The 20,946-nt window shown below is 41.8% G+C and overlaps 2 protein-coding genes across 2 annotated transcripts; both read right to left on the reverse strand.

Moving 5' to 3' along the window:
* Positions 1 to 349: 349 nt before the first annotated feature.
* Positions 350 to 6,842, reverse strand: si:cabz01074946.1 (CD48 antigen). The gene is made up of 8 exons (XM_008297894.1): positions 6,593 to 6,842; positions 4,894 to 5,103; positions 4,691 to 4,801; positions 4,199 to 4,459; positions 3,336 to 3,461; positions 2,176 to 2,208; positions 2,057 to 2,095; positions 350 to 1,953 (listed from the first exon to the last, which is right to left on the reverse strand). Exons 1-7 carry the CDS (start codon positions 6,627 to 6,629, stop codon positions 2,070 to 2,072), a joined length of 804 nt encoding a protein of 267 aa, XP_008296116.1. The 5' UTR covers positions 6,630 to 6,842; the 3' UTR covers positions 350 to 1,953; positions 2,057 to 2,069.
* Positions 6,843 to 10,167: 3,325 nt separating this feature from the next.
* Positions 10,168 to 19,875, reverse strand: LOC103369234 (vang-like protein 2). Its single transcript, XM_008297896.1, has 8 exons — positions 19,614 to 19,875; positions 15,335 to 15,576; positions 14,938 to 15,061; positions 14,245 to 14,852; positions 12,377 to 12,513; positions 11,858 to 11,993; positions 11,460 to 11,706; positions 10,168 to 10,971 (listed from the first exon to the last, which is right to left on the reverse strand). Exons 2-8 carry the CDS (start codon positions 15,403 to 15,405, stop codon positions 10,714 to 10,716), a joined length of 1,581 nt encoding a protein of 526 aa, XP_008296118.1. The 5' UTR covers positions 15,406 to 15,576; positions 19,614 to 19,875; the 3' UTR covers positions 10,168 to 10,713.
* Positions 19,876 to 20,946: the final 1,071 nt, after the last annotated feature.

Below are 20,946 nucleotides of genomic sequence, written 5' to 3' on the forward strand. Positions count from 1 at the left end.
TGAGACTGTAAGTAACTGTTGTACATTCTGTATATACAGAGATTATATTTTTGGATGTTTTGTTTGTCTTCTTGTATTTACTGTCACCTGTGCATCTTTTTGTTATTTGCTTCATTGTCATTCAGCTGCGTTGCCAGTTGGGTCAACAGCTAATAAAAGGCTGGATTTTAAAAATGACGCTCCGTGCTTTGACGTGTGCTTTCCTTGCAGTTGCATTGCAGTAAAACCTCTCTGCACTATGACTGCTCAGCCTATATTTAGCAAACTACTTTATCTGTCAGCAGAAGACAGACTTCCTCACAAAGCCTTGTAAGAACTGACTGCAGGAAGCACACAAGGACGTAAAAACGAGCTTTACACAGTATCCAGTTTATTTATTGTGTTGACAACACAGAATAAGGCAGCACATGCTTATTGTGGTGATTTAGGGATTAAAAACGCATGTTAAAAAAATGCAATACTGAAAATACACATTTGGAAGCTTAGCAATTGACCAACTTCAGCAAAATACTGCAACAGTGAAGTTCTAAAGGAGCCTCTATCAGGCGTCACTACTGTAGAAGTGATCGGTTGAGAGATGTTCCTCAAAAAATCCAGAAAATATCCCCCTTCTGCTTTCTGCCCATTGTGGTATATTCAGATAAATCCATAATAAAGTGCTTTGGAATCTCCTGCCTCATGTTTGACACTTGATGGCTGTACTAGGAAGCAAGTTTGACATATCCAGGATTTCTTCAGCTTAACAAACAAACTGGTTTAACAAAACCTGGCTTAACAAAAGGCATTTAATCTCGCCTGCTCCTCTGAACAGAGCCTGCAGGTGAGCTGTGTAGCATCAGTTACCATGGCGATGGAGACGGTTAAAGAAAACTCTGGCTTTAGGCTCAATATACTTCTCTCTCTATGGACCTTGCTTCGTACTACAGCCCTCTGATCGTGGAGTAGATTGCATAGAAACAAACAACAAATTAACAAAAGAAAAAAGACAAAGGTGATGGAATTGGAATGTCTGTCTGAATGTCAAGTTATTTCATTAACATTTTAATGTTGTTAATGCGCATGCTAAAGAAAATGAAATAACCAGAAATGATGCCATCGAATTAGCAAGTGCTATTTTGTACGCATACAACTAGAAGGATTGTATTCAGCAGGTTTGCTAGAGTAGAATTTGAGGTACTAGTGTGTTGTGGCCAGTGTGCATCCTTCTCTCAAAGTTTATCACCGTGACAAGCATTACAAAACAACAATAAACAACAAACGATAGCTCTGTGCAGAACCATCACCACGTTCATTTTAGCTAGAATTTGTTCTCAAAACATATTCCTGGAATATTACTGCAAAGGAATGTTTTCAGCTGGAAGTTTCTTTTTTTCCTGGATTTTCTTCTTCAAGGTAAGATAACATTTTCTACAAAACATTCTAACAATGCTCAGTCATTCTAAGAACATTAGTGGGAGTTTCTTGTTTTGTTTGTTTCGGTTCAGGTCTCAATTTGTTATCGTTCAACATAATCTGTGGCCCCGACCACACCCTCAAAACACTCTCTCAATATTGCAGACAAAACGTTAGGTTAACATTTAGTCTTACAGGAACATTTTTCTTGAAAACACAACTGGAACTTTTAGGGAATGTTAGCCAGTATTGTGGGAGCTTTCCATGGTTGCTGGGCTTTTTCTGTGTTATAGTTGAAGGGGGCAAAGGTTGTGACAATAACAACAAAAAAACACACACAAAAAATACAAGTGCAGAAAAATACCAGCAGCTCTGCATCAGATAAATAATGAACATCCTCTGCAGATCCTCTCAAAATACATTCACTTCTGCTTGCTTGTGTGGCTGCTTCCACCTTATAAATAAATATACAGCATGCCATACAAACCACACTCCTGTTGCTGCAGACGTCTCTGGTGATTTGTGGTGTTGTTGGTTCGTTGTCATTCTGGCTCCTTGAAACTTTCATGTTGGTTAAGAAAGAATGAGGGAGAAACTTGGTTATTTTGTGTTACCAGCCTTTGCTACCAACTAGAAAAAAAACCAAACTAGAGCAGCAGCTTACCTTTTAGGATTCATTATTTTTTTGATGAGCACAATTTTTCTGGAAAATAAAGTTGAATATGAATGAGTTCATGCAACAGTGGTCATGTCAGTCTGAACGTGACAAAATAACAGGCATACCTGTCAGGCACTGAAATGCATTTCCAATGCGCACTGTAAAAAGCACAAAAAAATAATCTCAACATGGTTTCACTGGTTTAGGAGCAATGCTGATCTCAGGACAGTGTGACACCAACAGTAAAAGCTATAATCTGCTCATTGTTCATTCAGGTTTTGCAGGTAACCTCTTAAGAAAAGTGTGTAGGCTTGATGAGAGGAGCTGAGTGTGAACAGGAGGCGAGTTATGACTATACCTGTGAAAGAAAGTGGTGCAGGCAGGCAGGAAAAACCGTCAAACCGACAGTTTCCCCTTCCCCCAGCCCTGTGACCTTCTTTCACAGCTCACTGTTTCATACCAAAATGAATGTCATGCATGTGTAAAGCACACGTACATATTTTAATGACAAAACCATCGTGGTCCCAAACCTGTATGGCAGCCTATAGAGAATTCCTTATATTTCCTCTCCTGTTATTGATTAAACCCTTAAAAAGGCATCTCCATGCATCAAAGTCGCATGTTTTTCTTACATTTTTCTATGATTCTAATTAGTGATGCACAATATTAAATTAAAATTTCTGGCCGATACCGATGTTAAAACTTAATAACCGATATTACTGATATTCAATGTTTGTTCACACCGAAAAATGAGTAATCACTGTTAGAACGTGAAAACTATTCAAAAGAAGCCCGCACCAAATTAGAGCACTTAGTCTTCTTTACTATGTAACAAAAGTAAAACATATTTAATGTTCAAGTCCAGGACCATTAAAGAAAAACCTCTGTAAAATAGCAGCAATATCAAATGTATAGACGAAGGTGCTAATGTTAGACAGTCATCGGTTTTTCACATCAGCTAAATTTGTTCATCGGACCGATACCGATATATTGGAAAAAACACTAACATCGGCCGATACCGATGTGGTCGCTGATATATCGTGCATCCCCAATTATAATCCCTTCTTTCCTTAAAATAACTTAAATGTAATTCTACACTGTTGCTTTCCCTTGCTGTGCAGCTCGAGCACACCAGCTCACGCACAACTCCGTTCCAACACTGTAGAACTAGTCAGTGCTACACAAACGGCAAGTTGTAAAACTGGAGCACAGATGCTGACCTTTCCTTTAGAAAGCGGTAGGACCAACAAAAAGTGTATTTTGAGGGGGGATGTTTTCTTCTTACCTCTGAAACAGACAGTTATAGTTACTGTGATTGCACCAACCAGGAGGCCAATTAAAAAAGGAGTAATGAATCTCTCCCTGCCCTGTAACTGTGCAGGTTCTGGGGTCACAGGCTGAAGCTTGTCACCTGAAAATACATGGAAGACTTAATCAAAATCAAAGACTTTCACAGACGCATGCTAGTTTCATTACAGTTGAAGAGTTTGATAACTTTATATGACTTTTTTATTGCATGAAACTGTATCACACTATAATATTTGGTGTATTGCGTACACCAGGGATCTCCAACTCTGGTCCTCTAGAGCTGCAGGTTTTAGATGTTTCCGTACTGCAACACACCTGACTCTAATTAATGGATCTCCAACTGCTTGTTGTCAAGTTCTACACAAGTCTGTTAATGATCCACTAATTAGAGTCAGGTGTGTTGCAGTACGGAAACGTCTAAAACCTGCAGGACAGTAGCTCACGAGGACCAGAGTTGGAGATCTCTGGTGTATACTTTGGCTTAATGTGTGTAAACTGGTTTGCGCTAATTCAACCCACAGATGCATTGTATCCACTGACATATTGTTGGCCTTAAGGTGAGATAAACACTGATACTAGTATCATAAAGTTGTTGTTCTGTAGTTATACAGTCCTTTGAGTTTTATTCTAATATGATTGAAATACTCCATCTTTATACTACTTCTATTATCAGCATTGGCGAGCACATAGAAGGAAAAAGAGCAGGATTGATTGACCCTTGCTTAAGGTTTGATACCTGATCTTGGACGTCTTTGGACGCCTATCTCAGCTGATGTTGTGCTCGCATGTGACACATCCCATATATCTGTTTAACCAAATTACTGCAGACTAAAATCTTACCATCACACTTTAAGGTGACAACACTCGAGGCGTTATCCATGTTATTGCTGGTGGTACAGGTGAAGCTGACAGGGTTGTCTGTCGTATTGAAAATTGCTAAAAGGTGTGGAGAGCTCCTGCCAGTGATGTACACAGTGGATGGTACCACATGCCAGGAGTAGTGGACGCCATTCTCAGGTGAAGAACAATCCAGCACCGTAAAACATTGTCCTTGAACAGGTGAACTGGTTTCTGATCGTATGACTGGTATCTGGAGGCGTTCTGCAGAGGTACAAATTGGAAGTGTTGATTCAAAAAAACATGCTCAGGGCATAATGTTCACACCTGACTGCTTTGAAACACATTCATAAGCAAAATATTGGCAACTAAGCATTCAAAATGAAACGAAGTAGAAACCCAGCCTTCATTAAAAGCTGTTAACTTTTCTGCAGTGTGAATAGAAGTCATTGTTACGAACCATCAAGTAGTTTAAGAATCAGTCTTGAGTCTCACCTCTCACGATCAGCTTAATCTGGAGAAAGTACTCTTCGTCTTCGGTGTTGAAGATGTCCACAGTGTATTCCATGGCATCCTTTTTGGTCAGTCGTTCTATCGTTAAGTCACCTAGCAAATAAGATTTGTTTGAAAGACAAAGTCAAAAAAGAGAATTAGGCCAACAATTGCTTTACGCTGGACGGTGATAGACTTTCTTTTACCTGAAGAGATGTTTAGACTGAGTCTCCCTTTATATCGAGGGACGCGTTCAGTGCTTTTCCTCCCTTTGTGGTACGTGGCAATCCAAGTGTGGTTAGAGAAGATTGACCACTCAATTTTGGAGAGACTCCATGATGGGTCGACTCCTGATCGCAGGGTAATGGAATCCCCAAGGTAGCCAGAGACTTCCCCAAGTGATTTAACCAGTACCACTTTAAAAACAAATGTGAAAGGACTCAGTGACATGGTGACCTGTCTCTATTATCTTATACAGAGACAAAGCAGAAGAAGAAAAACACTTCCCTAAACACAGCTGTCAACATTTTAAAACAGGCTGACGAAGATAACTACGCATTTCGTCTCTATTCAGAGTTTAAGTTGTTCATTTTGTGGTATTTTTAATGAAACGCAAAACTGGTTGGCATGTTTGAAAGATGTACAATTTTTGTTTTAAATTGCCAAAATTACAGCATTTATAAGAGCCAGAAACTATGAAACCAGAAAGAGTCGTTAGATTTTCATACAGTTCTTGAACTAATCATGTGTGGTGTGCGTTTCTGTCGAGAAAGTTAACTGAATCTAAGATTAATGAGGTTTTAGCAAAATCACTTTGGCATCAAAGAGTCTTTTTTTGGTGAATTCTTTTCAAAAAAGCCAAAAATAAATTGACTGTGGTCAGTGTTGAAGAGCAACAATAGGAAGGGTTTGAACACCTATTACAGGCTCTGTCTCTATATTTATTATATTCATTATATGTAATATATGTTTAAAAAAAATCTAAATCTTATGTATTATTATCTTACTGTGCTCACCTGTCTAGCATATTACTAATATTTGTTAATTAGCACCAACACAGTGTGGTTGATTGGAACCTGACGATGACGCTAGATAAAAGTTCAGGGGTCACGTTCTATTTTAGTTTTTTTTTTCTTACAAATCACCATCCAGGGTCCTTTGGTGGCCGTACTAAGCATCAAAGCAATTCGCAAAAGTGCTGCTAATATGATTAAAAAAATAAATTAAAAAATGTCAACCCTAAAGCCAGTAGAAGTCATCCTCTGGAGACCATGAATGTCTGTATTAAATAAATGCTACTAAAGTTTAACCACAGGGGATCTTCTCAGAGGAACAGTGAATTTCTGTAGAAAATGTCAATGCTAATAATAGTTGTGACAGCATTTCCGTAAGAATAACTAACCACAGCAACGTGGTGGAAAAAAACTCAGCCACTTTTCAGGGTCGGGGTAGATGTACATACACATTTTAATATAGTGTGTAGCCTGTCACCATCCCTGAATATCAAGACATATACGAAACCACACAAAATAGTCAAGCTGATGTAAATCTTATTTTAAGATGACCAATGTCCTTCAGCTTCATCAACAGATGACGTTCACGAGATTTTCCTGTCACTCATTCTACATACTGTACTTCCTGCTTTTCGTGGCGTTTGCTGTCAAAAAGAAAATCCTGTAGTAACCTTAATTTAAACATCAAACAAACAGATTAGTGATACGAACTGAGCATTAATATACTACATGTGCACTTCTTTAGCTGTTTCACTCCGTAGTTCAAAGTGTTTCAGTGTAAGGAGGTCACTAGAATTCCGACTCTGTTCTGAATTATTGTTCCAGATAAAGTTTAGTTTACTTTTTTTTTTATAGCTCCAATATATATTCAGAAAATGAAAAGAGAACATACCTTGAAGGAATAAAATGAGCAGAGTCAGTTGTTTCATTGTAACTCCAAAAGGCAACTGTGGCTCACTTCCTGTTTGTCGGCTTTTAACATTTACTCCCCGCAGCAGAAGAAGCACTGTTCCTATTTCAGCCACTAATTCTGTGTTGCAAAATCGAGTTATGGTTATTAGGGCCCAACCGATTGTGATATTTGGCAAAAAAATAAAAAAATTCCGATAACCGATTAATCGGCCGATTAATTCAAAAACTATGTCATGAATGAAATAGCAAGCGCCACATAAAAGAAGTGCCACACAACGGAAGTAGTGAGCTTTTTTTTTTTTTAAAACACACAAAAACTTTCATTATCATTTGCAAAGTTTACAGAAATGTAGATCTTCAACATACAAGTATCATAATGTGCAAAGTTTGCAAAATTGTAGGTCTTCAACCACAAACAGAATAATCATGACATCATATAGTAGTGAGCTTTTCACCTGAGAGACAGACAACGGTGAGCCAGACAAGTAAAGGTAGTTGAGGGATAAGCCAACCCAGTCTCATGGCAATTCATGAAATAGTCACAAAACTTAATGTTATTATTATTAATAATATTGTTTCGTGTCCTGGGACACGATTTGCTCAACCTTTTCCATGTTCCCCAGCACAAATTTCAAACCAGTACATTTCAATGTCTGGGACACGTTTTTTCCCCATTAGACATTAGACAGCATTAGCTCTGATGTTTTCGTCGTTCTTTTCTTCCGACAGTCAGACATGAACCAGTTTTACTGTTGTGGCCTGTCCACACTAATAACTACAGAGATCACTGTACAGATGTGTGCGCCCACACTGACCAACGTTAGTGTCGTCTGAAAAGAAGGACACATGCAGGAAAACGGCAACCAGAGGATGTACTGTGATCGTAGCGAGTGTAAAGTATAACAGAGTGCATCGTATTGTGGCATTTTTTGTGGGTTTTTTTTTACACTGCAGTGTCTGTGAAGATTCTCAGACATCCAGGTCATGGGTATTCTGGTAGATTAATCGTAGCAACTGGACCTGCTTGAGTTCCTTGAAGACGTTCCACCTTCATCCAAGAGGCTTCATCGAGTTGGGAGATCCAGATACTTATATCCTAAGGAGCTATTAACACCTGACTTTCGGTTTCAATTGGGGGTTGTTGCTCCTCCCCCTCGTTATGTGAGTTGTTAGTGCTCCCTCTGCCACAATGGGGTTCGTTAGTGTCTTTTGTGGCTCGGTGTGAATGTAGTTTCATCTTCCTGGGGAGAGATCTTAGGACTGAATTGTAAACAGGTGAGAGACGACGCCTCAGACCTCCACCTCTGTTAAGTGATGGTCTTTCCAGTTTGACATAGATGGCGTCTTTCACCCCTCTCTCAAACCATCTGTCCTCCCTGGCCAACATCTGTACGTTGTTGTCTTCCAATGAGTGTCCTTTGTCCTTGAGATGCAGGTGGACTGCCGAGTCCTGTTCTGAGGAGCTGCTCTTCTGTGCTGAGCCATGCGCTTGTGGGGCGGTTGTTAAGTCTCCCCGATGTACAGGTCTGGACATTCCTCGCTGCACTGGACTGCGTTCACCACGTTGCTTTGTCTGTGTCTTGGTGTCTTGTCCTTAGTGTTTGAGCTGACAGAAGCTGCATTTTTTTTCTTTTTTGTAGTGTGTTTCTATTTATGTAACGCATTCATGTATATGCAGCTCGCTTGTGTATATGCACGTCATTTGCCCCTGTCTGCCACCGTAGGTTTTGTCAATATGTGTTGCACTTTAAGGTAAATTTCCCATAGATCAGTGCAAATTCCTTGAACCATTGTGTTTCTATTCTTCATTTCAGTTCTGTAAATCCATATTTTGTACCATTATTCATTATCATTATTGTTCTTCAGCTGTATCAAAGCAATGTTTATAGAACAATGGAAATTTGGCGTTTCTTCTGAACAGCACCCACCCCCACACAGCATACTTTCACTTCCTGTTTCGAAAAATACTCCCCAAAAACAAACTTGTGACTCATATGACTCATATGACTCATATGACATGCCTGATTTTACATGAGGTCATTTATTAAAAACATTTCAGTTCAACTTTGTTCATAGAAACACAGTGTAACAGCGAATCATCTTGCTTTTAAAGACAACCTCACGTCCTTTAGAAACAAGTGTTAGGAGTTTAGTTTCAGTACAACAAAGTGGCAGCAGAAGAAATCGAATAAAAAACAGGAAAAATACAATCTTAGAAAACTGCATGTACACGTAAACTTGTGAGTGGCACAACAATCTCTATCTGTAGTGTCAAAAGGACAGCTTTGAATTAAAAGATACACAAAAGGCTGGATTAACCTGCGCGAGGCCTGCTGTTGAGCCCCACTATGTACAGCAGCTTCAGTATTAATCCACACATCCAGGAAACCTAGTATGAGTGATTAGTGTACTTAACACTTAGTTCACCAACAGAAAATTAACCTGCACCTATTCTGACAGCTGATGAATTATTCATTTTTAAACACAAACACATCAGAAGTCATTGGCTGGCTGAAGCAATTTGTGAACATTCAACTACATTTAGGAAAACAATCAAAAACTTCTTGTACGGTTACGCAACAGGTGTTTGCAGTAACTCTCTGGAACCGTGTTTTTGTGATCACTAGCAGGCAATTTCGAACCCTGCCAGGACTCAGGCCTGGTGTGACCCAACCTTCAGGTCTGCAGCTACCACCCAGAGACCAAACGACAATACTCGCAGCGCAGGAGCCTGAAGTCTCCAAAACTGAAGAAGGCGTTCCAGGTCAGGCGCGCACATCCTCAACATTCACGAGGCTTTTCCCTCCAGGATCGGACTGTCAGTGCTGAGATCTACTGTTAACTCCTGAGGGAGAACATTCGGAGCATAGACCATCAAAAACATGTGAGTTTCTTGGCCGCACCAACACAGTTGTTGCCCTGTGTGCCACAATGAAATTCAAATTGAACATTTCAACACAATGGAGGAGATCCAGTACGTATCACAGATGGTTCCTGACGAGCTTAAGCCACACACACACACACACATATATACTCAGCTACTCTGCCAAGGACAGTCATTAACATCAAGCTGCTGGAGATGATCACCTCATACCAGTGCTACAAAAGATGAACGGGACACACTGTATCTGTTGTGCTTTGATTGTTAGATTTGTTGTCAGTGCAAGACATAAAAATGTGTTTGTGTCAGAAAGTGTTTATGAAATGTTCGGTCAAGTCCATCCAGGCCTCCTCGATGCTTCAGTAGGTTTCTGCACATTTTACGTCAGCTTTTCAGTGGAATCAAAACTACTTGAAGCAGTTCCAAAGCAGGTTCCGCTTTGCTTCAGTGAATACAGTCGAAAAGAAGGAAACTAAACTTTTTTTTTTTTTTTTTACAAGAAGGAAAAAAGGAACTATGACCAGTTCTCAGAAAGAACTTATTTAACCCTCCTATTGTCTTTGGGGCCAATTTGACCCCATTTCAGTTTTATTTAAAGAGTTATTTACACATACACTTGGGTACCATTTTTAATTATGATATTTTCTGGAGGTTTAAATTGCTGGGGTTCAACTGAACCCACGGATGAAAGATGTCAGTAAATTTGAAGGTAATAGGAGGGTTAAGTGAAGCCTCTCACGACTGATTGTGCACCAAGAAGGCATCCTCCAAGCTATCTGGAACAAATGGCTCGAGCTGCAAATGTCCATTTTTACCCAGAGGATAGCATTTTTTTTATCCAGAGAACACATTGAATTTGTGTGGAAATGCTACTAAACAGTGTTCCTCCCTGTGATGGGAACTGGAAACAGTCATCAGTGCATTAGGAGAAGTAAACAGTCAGCATTTACAGAGGCGAGTGTCTGAGTTTATGTTTGTTTCGACTGAACAAGAAGAGGAACAAAGTCAGCGATCGGGTGTTTTTGCTGCTGTGTCTCGTCCTTCCTGTATGTTTATGATATTTTATCTTTTGCATATTTGGATGTCACAATTATCGAGGAACAATTATGGAAAAAAACTGTAATACTAAAAGGTATAAAAAAACCCGATACCCTGACAGATTAGTATTTTTGATTCATCATCGTCCTCCTCCTCCTTCCTGTCCAGTAATCTTCCTCCTCCTACACAGACGTCTCTGACTGGAGCTTCATGACAAACTTGTGGCTTTTGGGGTCAATGAACACCTCGCCCAGCCGCAGGAACGGAAGAGGCGTTACCGTGACGACTAGGGAGAAGTCGAGGCGTCTCAGGCAGAAGACCTGGCCTCGGCGCAAAGAGGCCGTCACCGGCTCCTCGCTCACCAGAGTCCACTGGCGCCCCCTGCTGTTATCCAGGTACTGCAGGGTGGGACCGGCAATGAGGTAGCGCTCGAGGAAAGCCTTCAAAGAACAAATGTGCAAGTCAAAGTAGGAATAGTGATGCTAACACAGTTAAATGTGGTTGAACACAATGTTAAGGTGGAATGCAGCTACTAATATGTATTTACATGTTGAGTTTGATTACATTTGGAAATACATCTTAACCAGGTAATGACATGAAGATCATAATACGAAGCATGTGTCTTGTCTGGTTGGAGAGGAACCACTTCATCTCATCTTTTTTTATCCCCACTTTTCAATCCCCCCTCCCTTTTTTTAAAGACATGCTTTACATTGGTTTTCAGCTGGCTTGTACACAGCCGAGGTTTAAAAGGTTGTACATATGCTTTGAAAGAATGCAGTTCCTTACTTTTCACACAAATTTGGGGCCTCACAGGGAGGAGAACAGCTTAGAATATGAAAATATGTTTGCAACAAGTCAAGGAGAATAAAGCTGCTCAATATGTAGATGATCGACCACTTAAAATGCAACTCTTAAGCCTCCTAACCTTGGGGGTCATATTGTGCGTGATGCAGAACTGCAGATGGTTGATGATGCTCTCCATGGTGTGGTAGGACTGCTGCCTGGTGGCCCGGAGGTACTTCTGCATGGCCCGGGCCATGGGGGCGAAGATGGCCTGAGCTGCCTCTCTGGGGTCCATCACCTCCCGCGGGTGTTTGGGAGAGGATGTGGCTGCGTCTTCCTCCTGGTGCCGTTTAATGTGGGTGAAGGCTTCCTCTACTGCCACCACCAGTCTGTGAGTACAAAAAAAAAAAAAAAAAGCGTGTATGATCTGCATTTGAAGCTGCTTGGCCCTCAGTCCTTTCCTCAGCTCTAATATAGCCTACAAATACTGCGTCTTTATGTGTGAGTGTGTGTACAACTTTTCTGTAATTGCGTTCCTACCTGGCCTTGCGTTTGCGGACCCTCCGCTCCACCTCCGCCTCCTCATAGTAGTACTCGTTGTGGGAGTTGTCTCTTCTCCGAGCAGCGGCTGCGATCATGGCTCTGGACTGGCCTGTGGAGTTATTGGTGTTGTTCTCTGCGGACAGAAACACGATCCATGTAATGTGTGGACAGAGAAACCCAGACTGTTGTGGGCGTGTCCAAAAAGTGCATCTATTTTCAATCCATGTATAATTTGGAAGATTTCTCATACGGATAGACTCAGGGCACAATTTTACTGTTTGGCTTAAGGTTGTGGTTGTTATAGAAGTGAATGAATGTGGCGAAAATTCAGTTTTCAGGTGGGTTGATATCACAGTGATGCAATGTAGATGTCTGTCATGCAATATTTTGCATATTACAGACATCATAAACTCTACTGTAATTGAATCATTTTGCAAGTCAACCTTCCCTTGCCATCCATGTTTGTCGCATTTGGAGCATGCACGGTAGGAATTATCACTGGACACGGGGCTGTACCTTCCCCCAGGTTGTAGACTTTGAAGGCAGACATCTTCTTGGTGAGGATGGACTTGGGCAGGTTAAGCAGGGCAGGATTATAGACGGGGAAGTCGCTGTAGTACTGGTCCAGAACCCACACGGCTGCCCTCTGAATGCTGCAGAGTATCAGATAGAGGAAGAAAAGTTGAACAGCCGTAACAGAGAGCGGTTATCAGTGCACATCACCTCTGACAACCTCCGCTTCATGGTCAGTCTGCACGTAGGCAGTAAGGAAGTGGTGAACCGCCAGGAACAGCAAACGACACGATCCCTGAGCTGCATGCATGAGAAAAACGTTTTGCTGAAGTGTGAGAACATAAATCAACAACAATCTCATGTAGAATTAGACCTACACTTGGGAAAAGAAACTGTGTCCATATTGTACTGACTGACTGTCAGACTTGTCATGTGACCGTATTTGTAGTTATTGTATTTGTTGATTTAATATTACTTAATTTGGAGCACCGGCACTTTGCACACAGAGAACACGTTCATCATGTGAGTCAAATGCATGAACACACAATTATATCCACTTACTGTGCTTTTATCTTTCTGTTGTGTTGACCATAAATAGACAAAAAGTCAAAAAAACATCTTATTTTGTAGGATGATTCTTTGTGTGGCTGAAGCTGCACAGTGGAGTCAAGAGTTGTAGTCGCTATGCTGGTCGACTTTCAGCCAACAGCACACACTCAAAAAGAGAGCAACACAGTTAGCAAGTTTCACTGCTGGACCTTCCCCGTGTACACCTTTCAACCACCTAGTATGTTTTTTTTCCGTTTGGTTGGTAAATGCAAGAACCTGGTAGCCTCTTTATGATACTAGAGAGACAAGTTTATGCTTAGCTGTGCAGTGAGGCAAATAGCTAGAGGCTTAGAATACAGTGAAACAATGTGGATGATTCAAAAACAAACAGTTGAAGTTTTGTGAGGTCATCTAAATATGGTTTGAGTTGAATTGTATATAGAGGGAAGTGTTCTTCAGATAGGTAGTGGTTCAGATGGATGTCTTTACCTAAAGTCCAGAAAGACATCGACACAAAACAAACATTATTCCTTATTCGCTGGTTGGACTCTGCAACCAGTTTTACAGTAATTTGATATCATTTTAGAGATCCTAATAAACAGACAAGGCCACATACGTAAGTGAAAAAATCAGAAAATTCAAATACAAGGTTTGATGAAACAGTTTTGAGACGGCGCCAATAAAAACAAAAACCGGATTTGACCGCATTCACCTACAAAATTGTCACCTTGTGCAGCAAAAACACTGCTCCTCACGTTCCTGCCACCTTTGAAACACTCTCGTTGTGACTAATTACAAATGTGCATTTACATTTACACCTCAAACATCACAATCCATCCCAAACTGACCCAACATTCATGTGGAAGGTCATCACGTGACCCAGAGACCACAGAGCAGTCTTCAGTGGAAGAACCCACAAAGTGCCCAAGACGGAAAACGGCCCATCGAGAGCACGCTAGTAGTTTTTGTTAAGACATGCGCGTGGTTGTGCTCCATGAATTCATCTCATGGGGTCAGAGTGTTGACGGAAAGTTCTGCTGTAGCCTCCTGAGGCATCTGCGAGAGAAAATTCTGGAAATCGACCTGAACTGTGGCTGCACCTATGCTATCCACATTCTCCTACTTCCTGCAACTTCTTCCATTCCCCCAAAATAAAATTCAAGTTAAAAGGTCACCGTTCTGCGATGGTTCCAAATGTGGCAGGAGCACTGGGAGTGGTGCACAAAGACACTACTTCAAACAGGATTGCAGCCAAACTTAAAACAGGTGCAATTTCTTTCTTTGTATAGACACAGACTCTCTGTTTTTCCATACATACTAACCTGAGATGTCCCACGTTGTAGAAGCGGCTGACGCCATCTGTGGTCCTCACAACCTTCAGACAGAAAGCAGGCTGCAGGTGTCTGACCTCCAACAGCACCAAAGCCAGGTACTGAATGAACAGCAGCGCATCCACCAAAGATGCTGCGTATCCCACAATCCCCCTGTAGTCCGTCTCTCGGGGCTCCAGCACCCGCACTCCGTAGAACAGCCAATAGGACGCCACGAAGAGGAAGACCAGTGCCAGCAGCAGGCAGCGAAAGACAAAGAAGCGTGGCAGAGTGGCCCTTGGCGGGCGGAGAAACAGCGCCCATGTGGAGATGAGGAGGATCAGGAGCTTGAAGGCCAGAGAAATGTAAAGGCCCTCGCATGGTGTGCCGCAAGGGTCCAGTGTATCCCGCCACAGGAGCTGTGGGAGGGCCAAGAAGGCCAGAGGAGTGATCAGGGAGAAGAGCCCCAGAATGGCTCCTAAGGCTGGGCTGAGGTAACGGCGGCACTCGAGTGGCGAAGAGTCCTCCAAGTCCTTTGAGATCCGTGTCAGGTCCTCGTTGGAGATGCTGTCCACGGAGGTGCCGGTGACCACTGTGGTGGTCTCGCCCCAGTTATCATCCTGAAGAGAAAGGAGAGCAGAGCGTGTTAGTGATACTCGGTCTATGGAAAGAGAACACACGTTAAGGGAAGGATGAGGCTCTGACCCGGTCATCTCCTCTGGTGGACTCAGCGTCCAGCAGCGGTTCGCCTGGTGGCTGGATGATCACTGATTTGTCTGCACGGATGCTGCTGTCGCGGCTCTTTGAGCGATGCCTGTCCCTCCTCTCTCTGGATACGCATGAGGAAAAATAAAACGTGCAGATACATTATTATGTGGTCCAGGAAGACAAATGAAAACATTGCTTTCACTTTTCATGTGATCAGAGAATCTAATTTTGACAAAGGTGCCAAAATTCACTGGTTGTGACTTCTTAAATCGTTGCTGATTTCTTCCAGCCTCAGTGACAGAAAATGAAATATTTTTGGTCTTTGGACGCCAACTTCTGATCTGAGGAATTAAAAGCGATATTTTTCTTTTCATCTCACAGTTCAATCGTCTACCTGTGTTTGCGAGAACTTCGTGAGTGGGACGACTTGTAGGAGTAGCCCGAGTACGTCGACTCGTTGTCCATGTCAGAGGCCGGCGGTGGGCGGAGCTTCCAGGCCACTCCCGTCCCCGAGCCACCGCCCTTCTCCCAGGCCACGCCCAACTGGGTCTTGCAGTTGTTGATGGACTTAGAAGAGAGGGCCAAAGGGAGGCGCAGCAAGTCCACTTTACTCCTGAGGGAATCTATCTTGGAGGCCTGGGAAAAGTCGGGAGGATGAGGGGAGGGGAGGAAGATGAATTATAGAGAAATAGTGAGTTTGGAAAAGATCGTGTGGGAGAGAGAAAGTGGTGAGATGAGGGATGAGGAGCATGAACAGAGGGTGAGGCAGAAGGAGAAATGAGGAGAGGGAGGGAAAGGGGAAAGATAATTTGTCATGTGAGACGGAGGCAAAATACTTTCAGGGGGACACATACCAAGTGACAGCAACAAGAAGAGAGACAGCATTGTTAAATGTTGGCACTCTGAGGTGTGTGAAAGCCTATGTGCTTTCTGTGGCGCAGGACAGAGTTGAGCCCATTCTTCTGCTTTGAGGGAGTTTTTATGAGCGAACTCAAGTGATTTGGCCCCGAGTGCGTTCTCAGCCAATAAAGGGCAATTACGCCACCTTCTATTCTCGGCTGCGAGTCTCCGGCGTGCAGGAGTGGAGGCCCGACATCAGAGCAGCTCTCAAATGCTCCAGTTTCATATCTGAGCAAGCAAAGCTGATTTTTCCCCCCTTATGTTTGACTTTAAAACCAGGCTCTGGGCTCATTTATGCACAGAAAGAACTCATATTAGTTGCTTTTTTAAAATTATTTTAGCTCATATGATGCAGTTTTCTTTTCTTTGCTATGGGTTGATGTGTGATACATACTCGCCCGGACGCCACATTCCCCAACTGTCCCCTGCGGTCTCCAAGGGCAACGGAGCTTAGCCACTACAATGGGGATGAATGGGAGGCTACGGGTGAGAAAAACCAGGAGGGGGGAGTAGTTGCCGTGGCAACCAGAACATCAACTAAGCCCCCACCGACCTCCTCCCCCCCTATCCCTCGTCTACACACCTCCAAAGACAAAAACAGACACGATTCATTTACCAGGCCACTGTTCTGACTCCTTCTTCGGGACGTTTCTCTCTTTCTCCACACGTTTACAATGTGTGTTCTGCATTTTTAGTGTTTGTGTGGACAGAGCTGCGTTGGTACTTTCCAACTTGGCTGCAGAACAAGCAGACTCTTGATCTAATAACGCATCTCCTCGTGCTCTCCATTTGTGCCACGGCCTCCAGTGTCTGGGTTCTACTTTAAACACTCCAGATTTCACTGATGGGTTTCATGTGATTCACACGTGGACGAGTCGAGGGGGGACATGTTTGCAGTAGGTGTTGGTGGCTGGAATCATCACAGGTGCAGGGGTCGATCGTAGTGTTTAAAATGTCAAGAAGAGGTGAAAAGTGTTTTCAAAAGCCCCACAAGTGTCTTGCTGTGTCCACAACCCAAAGGTATGCAGTTCACTGACATCACGGAGGAAAGAAAGTAGAAAATATTCAAATGTAGAAAGCAGAAATCAGAGAATCAATTACCAGCAGTTGATTATTAATTTAATATCTATGTCCTAATAGATGAATCAACTAACTGCTGCAGCTCTCATCTATAAAACTTGGACAACCCATGTGAGGGTCCAAACTTTTGTCAGATTTTCAGTCATGACTCCATAAAAACAAAAGCTTTTCTTCAATCTTTAACGTCAGATTGGATGTTTCCCCTTTTATTTTGTATCGTAAATTAAACAGTTTTGAAAGTTATCAATATTATAACTGATCCTAGAAAGCTCAGGACAAATGATGTAACTGTAATGAATATCCAAACACGTTAAACTTTTAAGTATAAAGAAACAAAATCACTTTACTTACAATATTTGGGCACAAAACTCCCTTGAGAATTACAATTAGGCCTCTACATTAGGAGTAATTACAGAATTGCCAAAACTGACAAAAAGTCATTTTGCGTAACGAACAGAATCACTTTCATTCACCTGTAAAAAAAGAAAAAAAGAAGCTGAATAAAACTGCCAGTAATCATTATTTCCACATCAATTTCAGCTTAACTTCTTTTATACAACCAGTTGCATGTCGATGGGCATGTTTGTTGGATTTGTAGGAAAAGGTTGCATTTAAAAGCTATAAAACTTCTCATTTCAAAAAACGATTCAGCTGTTAATCGCAATATTCTGAGTGACGATTAATCATCAACTGAATTTTCAGGATCATAGATTTTGTATTTAAAATGACATAACGGCACTAGGGACACTTGATTTTCAAAATAAAGTTGCTAAAATATATAATTAATAAATAAAGTCGGGATAGCTGGTAACTTGAATACATATCAGATAAAGTCTCAAAAAAATTTAAATACAACAACTGAACTTAAATGAATAATTCACATGAACTAACGCTGTGTAACAGATTTATTATAAATCTGAGGCTGCACATGTCAATCAGACATCCCAACATGTTTTGCTCATGTTGGAGCCCCTTCGCTTGTATTTTAGATCTAAAATAGGGGAGAAACTGAATTGTTGTTCGTGTTGCAGCAGCTGTCGAGCATATTTTATGATCATGTGCAGCGTAAAATGTCGCTCTTAAGTCCTTCTAGAAAGACTGGATGTAGGAAGCAGCTCTGCTCATGTTCTGGTTAAAAATGGAAATCACAATGAACTCATATTCCCTATTGGCATGAATACTTATCTTTAGATCTGTACTGCAGCTCAAGCAGAGTTAAAATGATCCCTTTCACCGAGGGAAAGGAACTGTTGGATGTTTTGTATCATTCAAATCCTGGCTCAGGCACACAGAACAGAGCAGAGTGACAGCTGAAACCATCAGCATCTCTCAGAGTAGAACAGGTTTTTCATTTGCCTAATTCTTGTGCGTTATTTTTATTGCTTTTCCTTTCGGGTAGGGGCTTTAGATAAGTGATCATCTTATCAAAAAAAGAGTTTAGAGAGCCTTTTTTTATGTCCGTGTCCAGTGTGGAATGCTGCTCAGTGGGAGAGTTTAATTTTCTGACTCATATTCATTTGTAAAAGCAGAACAGAAAAATTACAGTGTTTATCACAGTAAACACTGATTTCTAAGAGCTTGTGTATCAGTTTCTCACAGATTTAAACCTACCGTGCTGTGCCATGAATGTAAACAGAAGCCGCTTGTCTGAGACAGTCAATTCCATTGATCCAGCTGACTGTAATCAGTTCACCACAGATTGATTTACACCATGTTCAGCTTCATCTGGGATGAGAGACTTTCCATGTGCGATGTGGAAACAGGACGGCAGGACAAACACTGTACAAGTGTCAACTGTTTACAGATAATTTGACCATTTTAAATTGCTGCTTGTGCTCTAGTGTAATTCTCAGCTGGTGCTGTGAGATAATGAAATGCATTTGCATTTTTTTAAAAAGCCACATCACTTCCCTCCTATGTTAATATTTTAAAGAAGTTCATTCTCTCTGCTAACAAGTAAATTGTTGTCTCTTTACCAATCGGTTTTTGGATGAAACTCTTGACCAGATGAGTGTTTTCTCTCCTTCCAGCCTCAGATGATGCTGGAGCTTTATGAGCCTGCTCTGTGGCTCCCAGGGGCCTCCTGGCCTCAGGGTGGCAGTGGGCCAGCGAGGCGTGGCTGCTGCCTCTTTACTGAACCCTAAGGGCGACCTTAGCTCAGGCTTCGAGGCCTTTACATTACACGCATCCAGCAGAAGTTCATGACAACCTGTGACCGAAATGTTCAAAGCAACGGCGGCGCTGGGAACGCACAGAGTCCAGACAAAGCAGAACACACCCAGGTTGGAGAGATGCCTCGGTGAGCAACAGACCACACAACAAACCCAACCCACATGCATGTGATCACTGAGAAATAAAGCTACCAGATGCATTTTGCAAAGTGTTCCATTTGGCACACCGTGCGTAAAGGCGCAAAACGGGAGAAAACTCAATAAGCGTCTGCGGCTGAGCTGTCTGGATTCAGACTGTTGGAGAAATTCAGCTTTGTTAAATCAATACGTGTCTGCCAGCTCATCAGTCCTGACAGGCGGCTGGTTGTGGACAAGTAATTTGAGAAAAAAAAAAGAAAAAAAAACCCGCTGAAAATTCGACTTTTTCATTTTTGCATCAGAGCAACAACCAGCCGCTGCTCGACAACAACCGACATGAACACAACACATTTTACCCACAATGCCTGTGGAGGCTCCTCTTACCTTTCTGCTCAAAAGGATAAAGCTGCAACTCGCCGCACAAAGAACCGGCGAGCTGCAGTCCGGAGTCGAGTCTCCAACAAAAGTCCCTCTACATTCACTTTCTCTCCACTTTCATCCGTCCGCACCTTCATCCACAGCCGGAGCGTGACTTGAATCTTCTTCTTCCACGCAGTCTGATTTCTTTTTTTGTCGGTTTAAAGTCAGATCGACGCACCGAAGACACACAACAGGCAGCGACACGCACCTCATCCCGGCTCCGCATCTGCTGTGTGCTGGAGCCCCGCTGAGCAGAGAGTCGGAGCGTCCGGCAACCGGCGCAGCACAAGGCGTCAAGGTAGACGCAAAACACGCGCAACTTCCGGTAAGGATTTTCCAAATAAATCCGGCGTCGGGCCAAAAAGGGATCACGATTGCAATCTGCAAATGTAATTGCATTATTTTCCCATTCTGTTTTCTACATTAACTAGCCCAGTTTTTATTGTTATTATTATTATTATTATTATTATTTACCAGTTTAATGCAGTTTCCCAGCGGCCAAAAAGTGACTGCAGCCCCAACATTGTGATTTAATTGGTATCGATGCATCAAAAGCCAGATGACGTCCTTAAATGTCTTGTTTCGTCCTCAACCCAAAGATAGGACGTTTACTGTTTCAGAGAAGAGACCAGCAAATGTTCAAATTTAATACAATGGAATCAGAGAATTTAGACCTTTTTGTCTTTTCAAGCAGTTGCAATTTCTTTCACACACAAATGTTTTACGAAAAAGTGTGTGTGTGTTTTTTTAAAGGAATTTTTTAAAAAAATAAATATTTTTGTATATCTTAATCAAAATGCTTTTATTTGCAGCTGAGGACGGGCAATATTACTGTTGTAGGAAGTTTGCTTGAAACGTTTGAGCTTTACAGAGCATAAAACTTGACTAACCTCCCAGTTTTTGCCAATTACTAGATAACAAACACTCAGTCTTAGTTACCACAACTAAAAAAGGACTGCTTTATTGTTTTTAATGTCATTTTAACAAGTAACAACTACATTAGTGAGGTGGCTCTCCTTATTTCTGTAAAAATGTCAGTTGTTTCTGATGAATGACTCCTGGTTTGATGTAAAAAAAAAAAAAAGTAAAAAAAAAAAAATCAACATTAGGTTGTGCCAAACATTTCCGCTACATATCGGGATTAGAAATATCAATTTAGGATATGATTTAAGAAAAGAACAGCAGACGCAAACAACATCCTGGATTCAAAGACTCCATACCAGTCGTTTTCTTTGTCCAGTTTCTTTTTAATCTCACAAAACACATGAATCTGAGACATGAGCTCTTTTTTTCCTTC

The sequence above is a fragment of the Stegastes partitus genome, unplaced genomic scaffold (genome assembly GCF_000690725.1).
Source record: "Stegastes partitus isolate 25-593 unplaced genomic scaffold, Stegastes_partitus-1.0.2 Scaffold1258, whole genome shotgun sequence".
Lineage (NCBI taxonomy): Eukaryota > Metazoa > Chordata > Actinopteri > Pomacentridae > Stegastes > Stegastes partitus.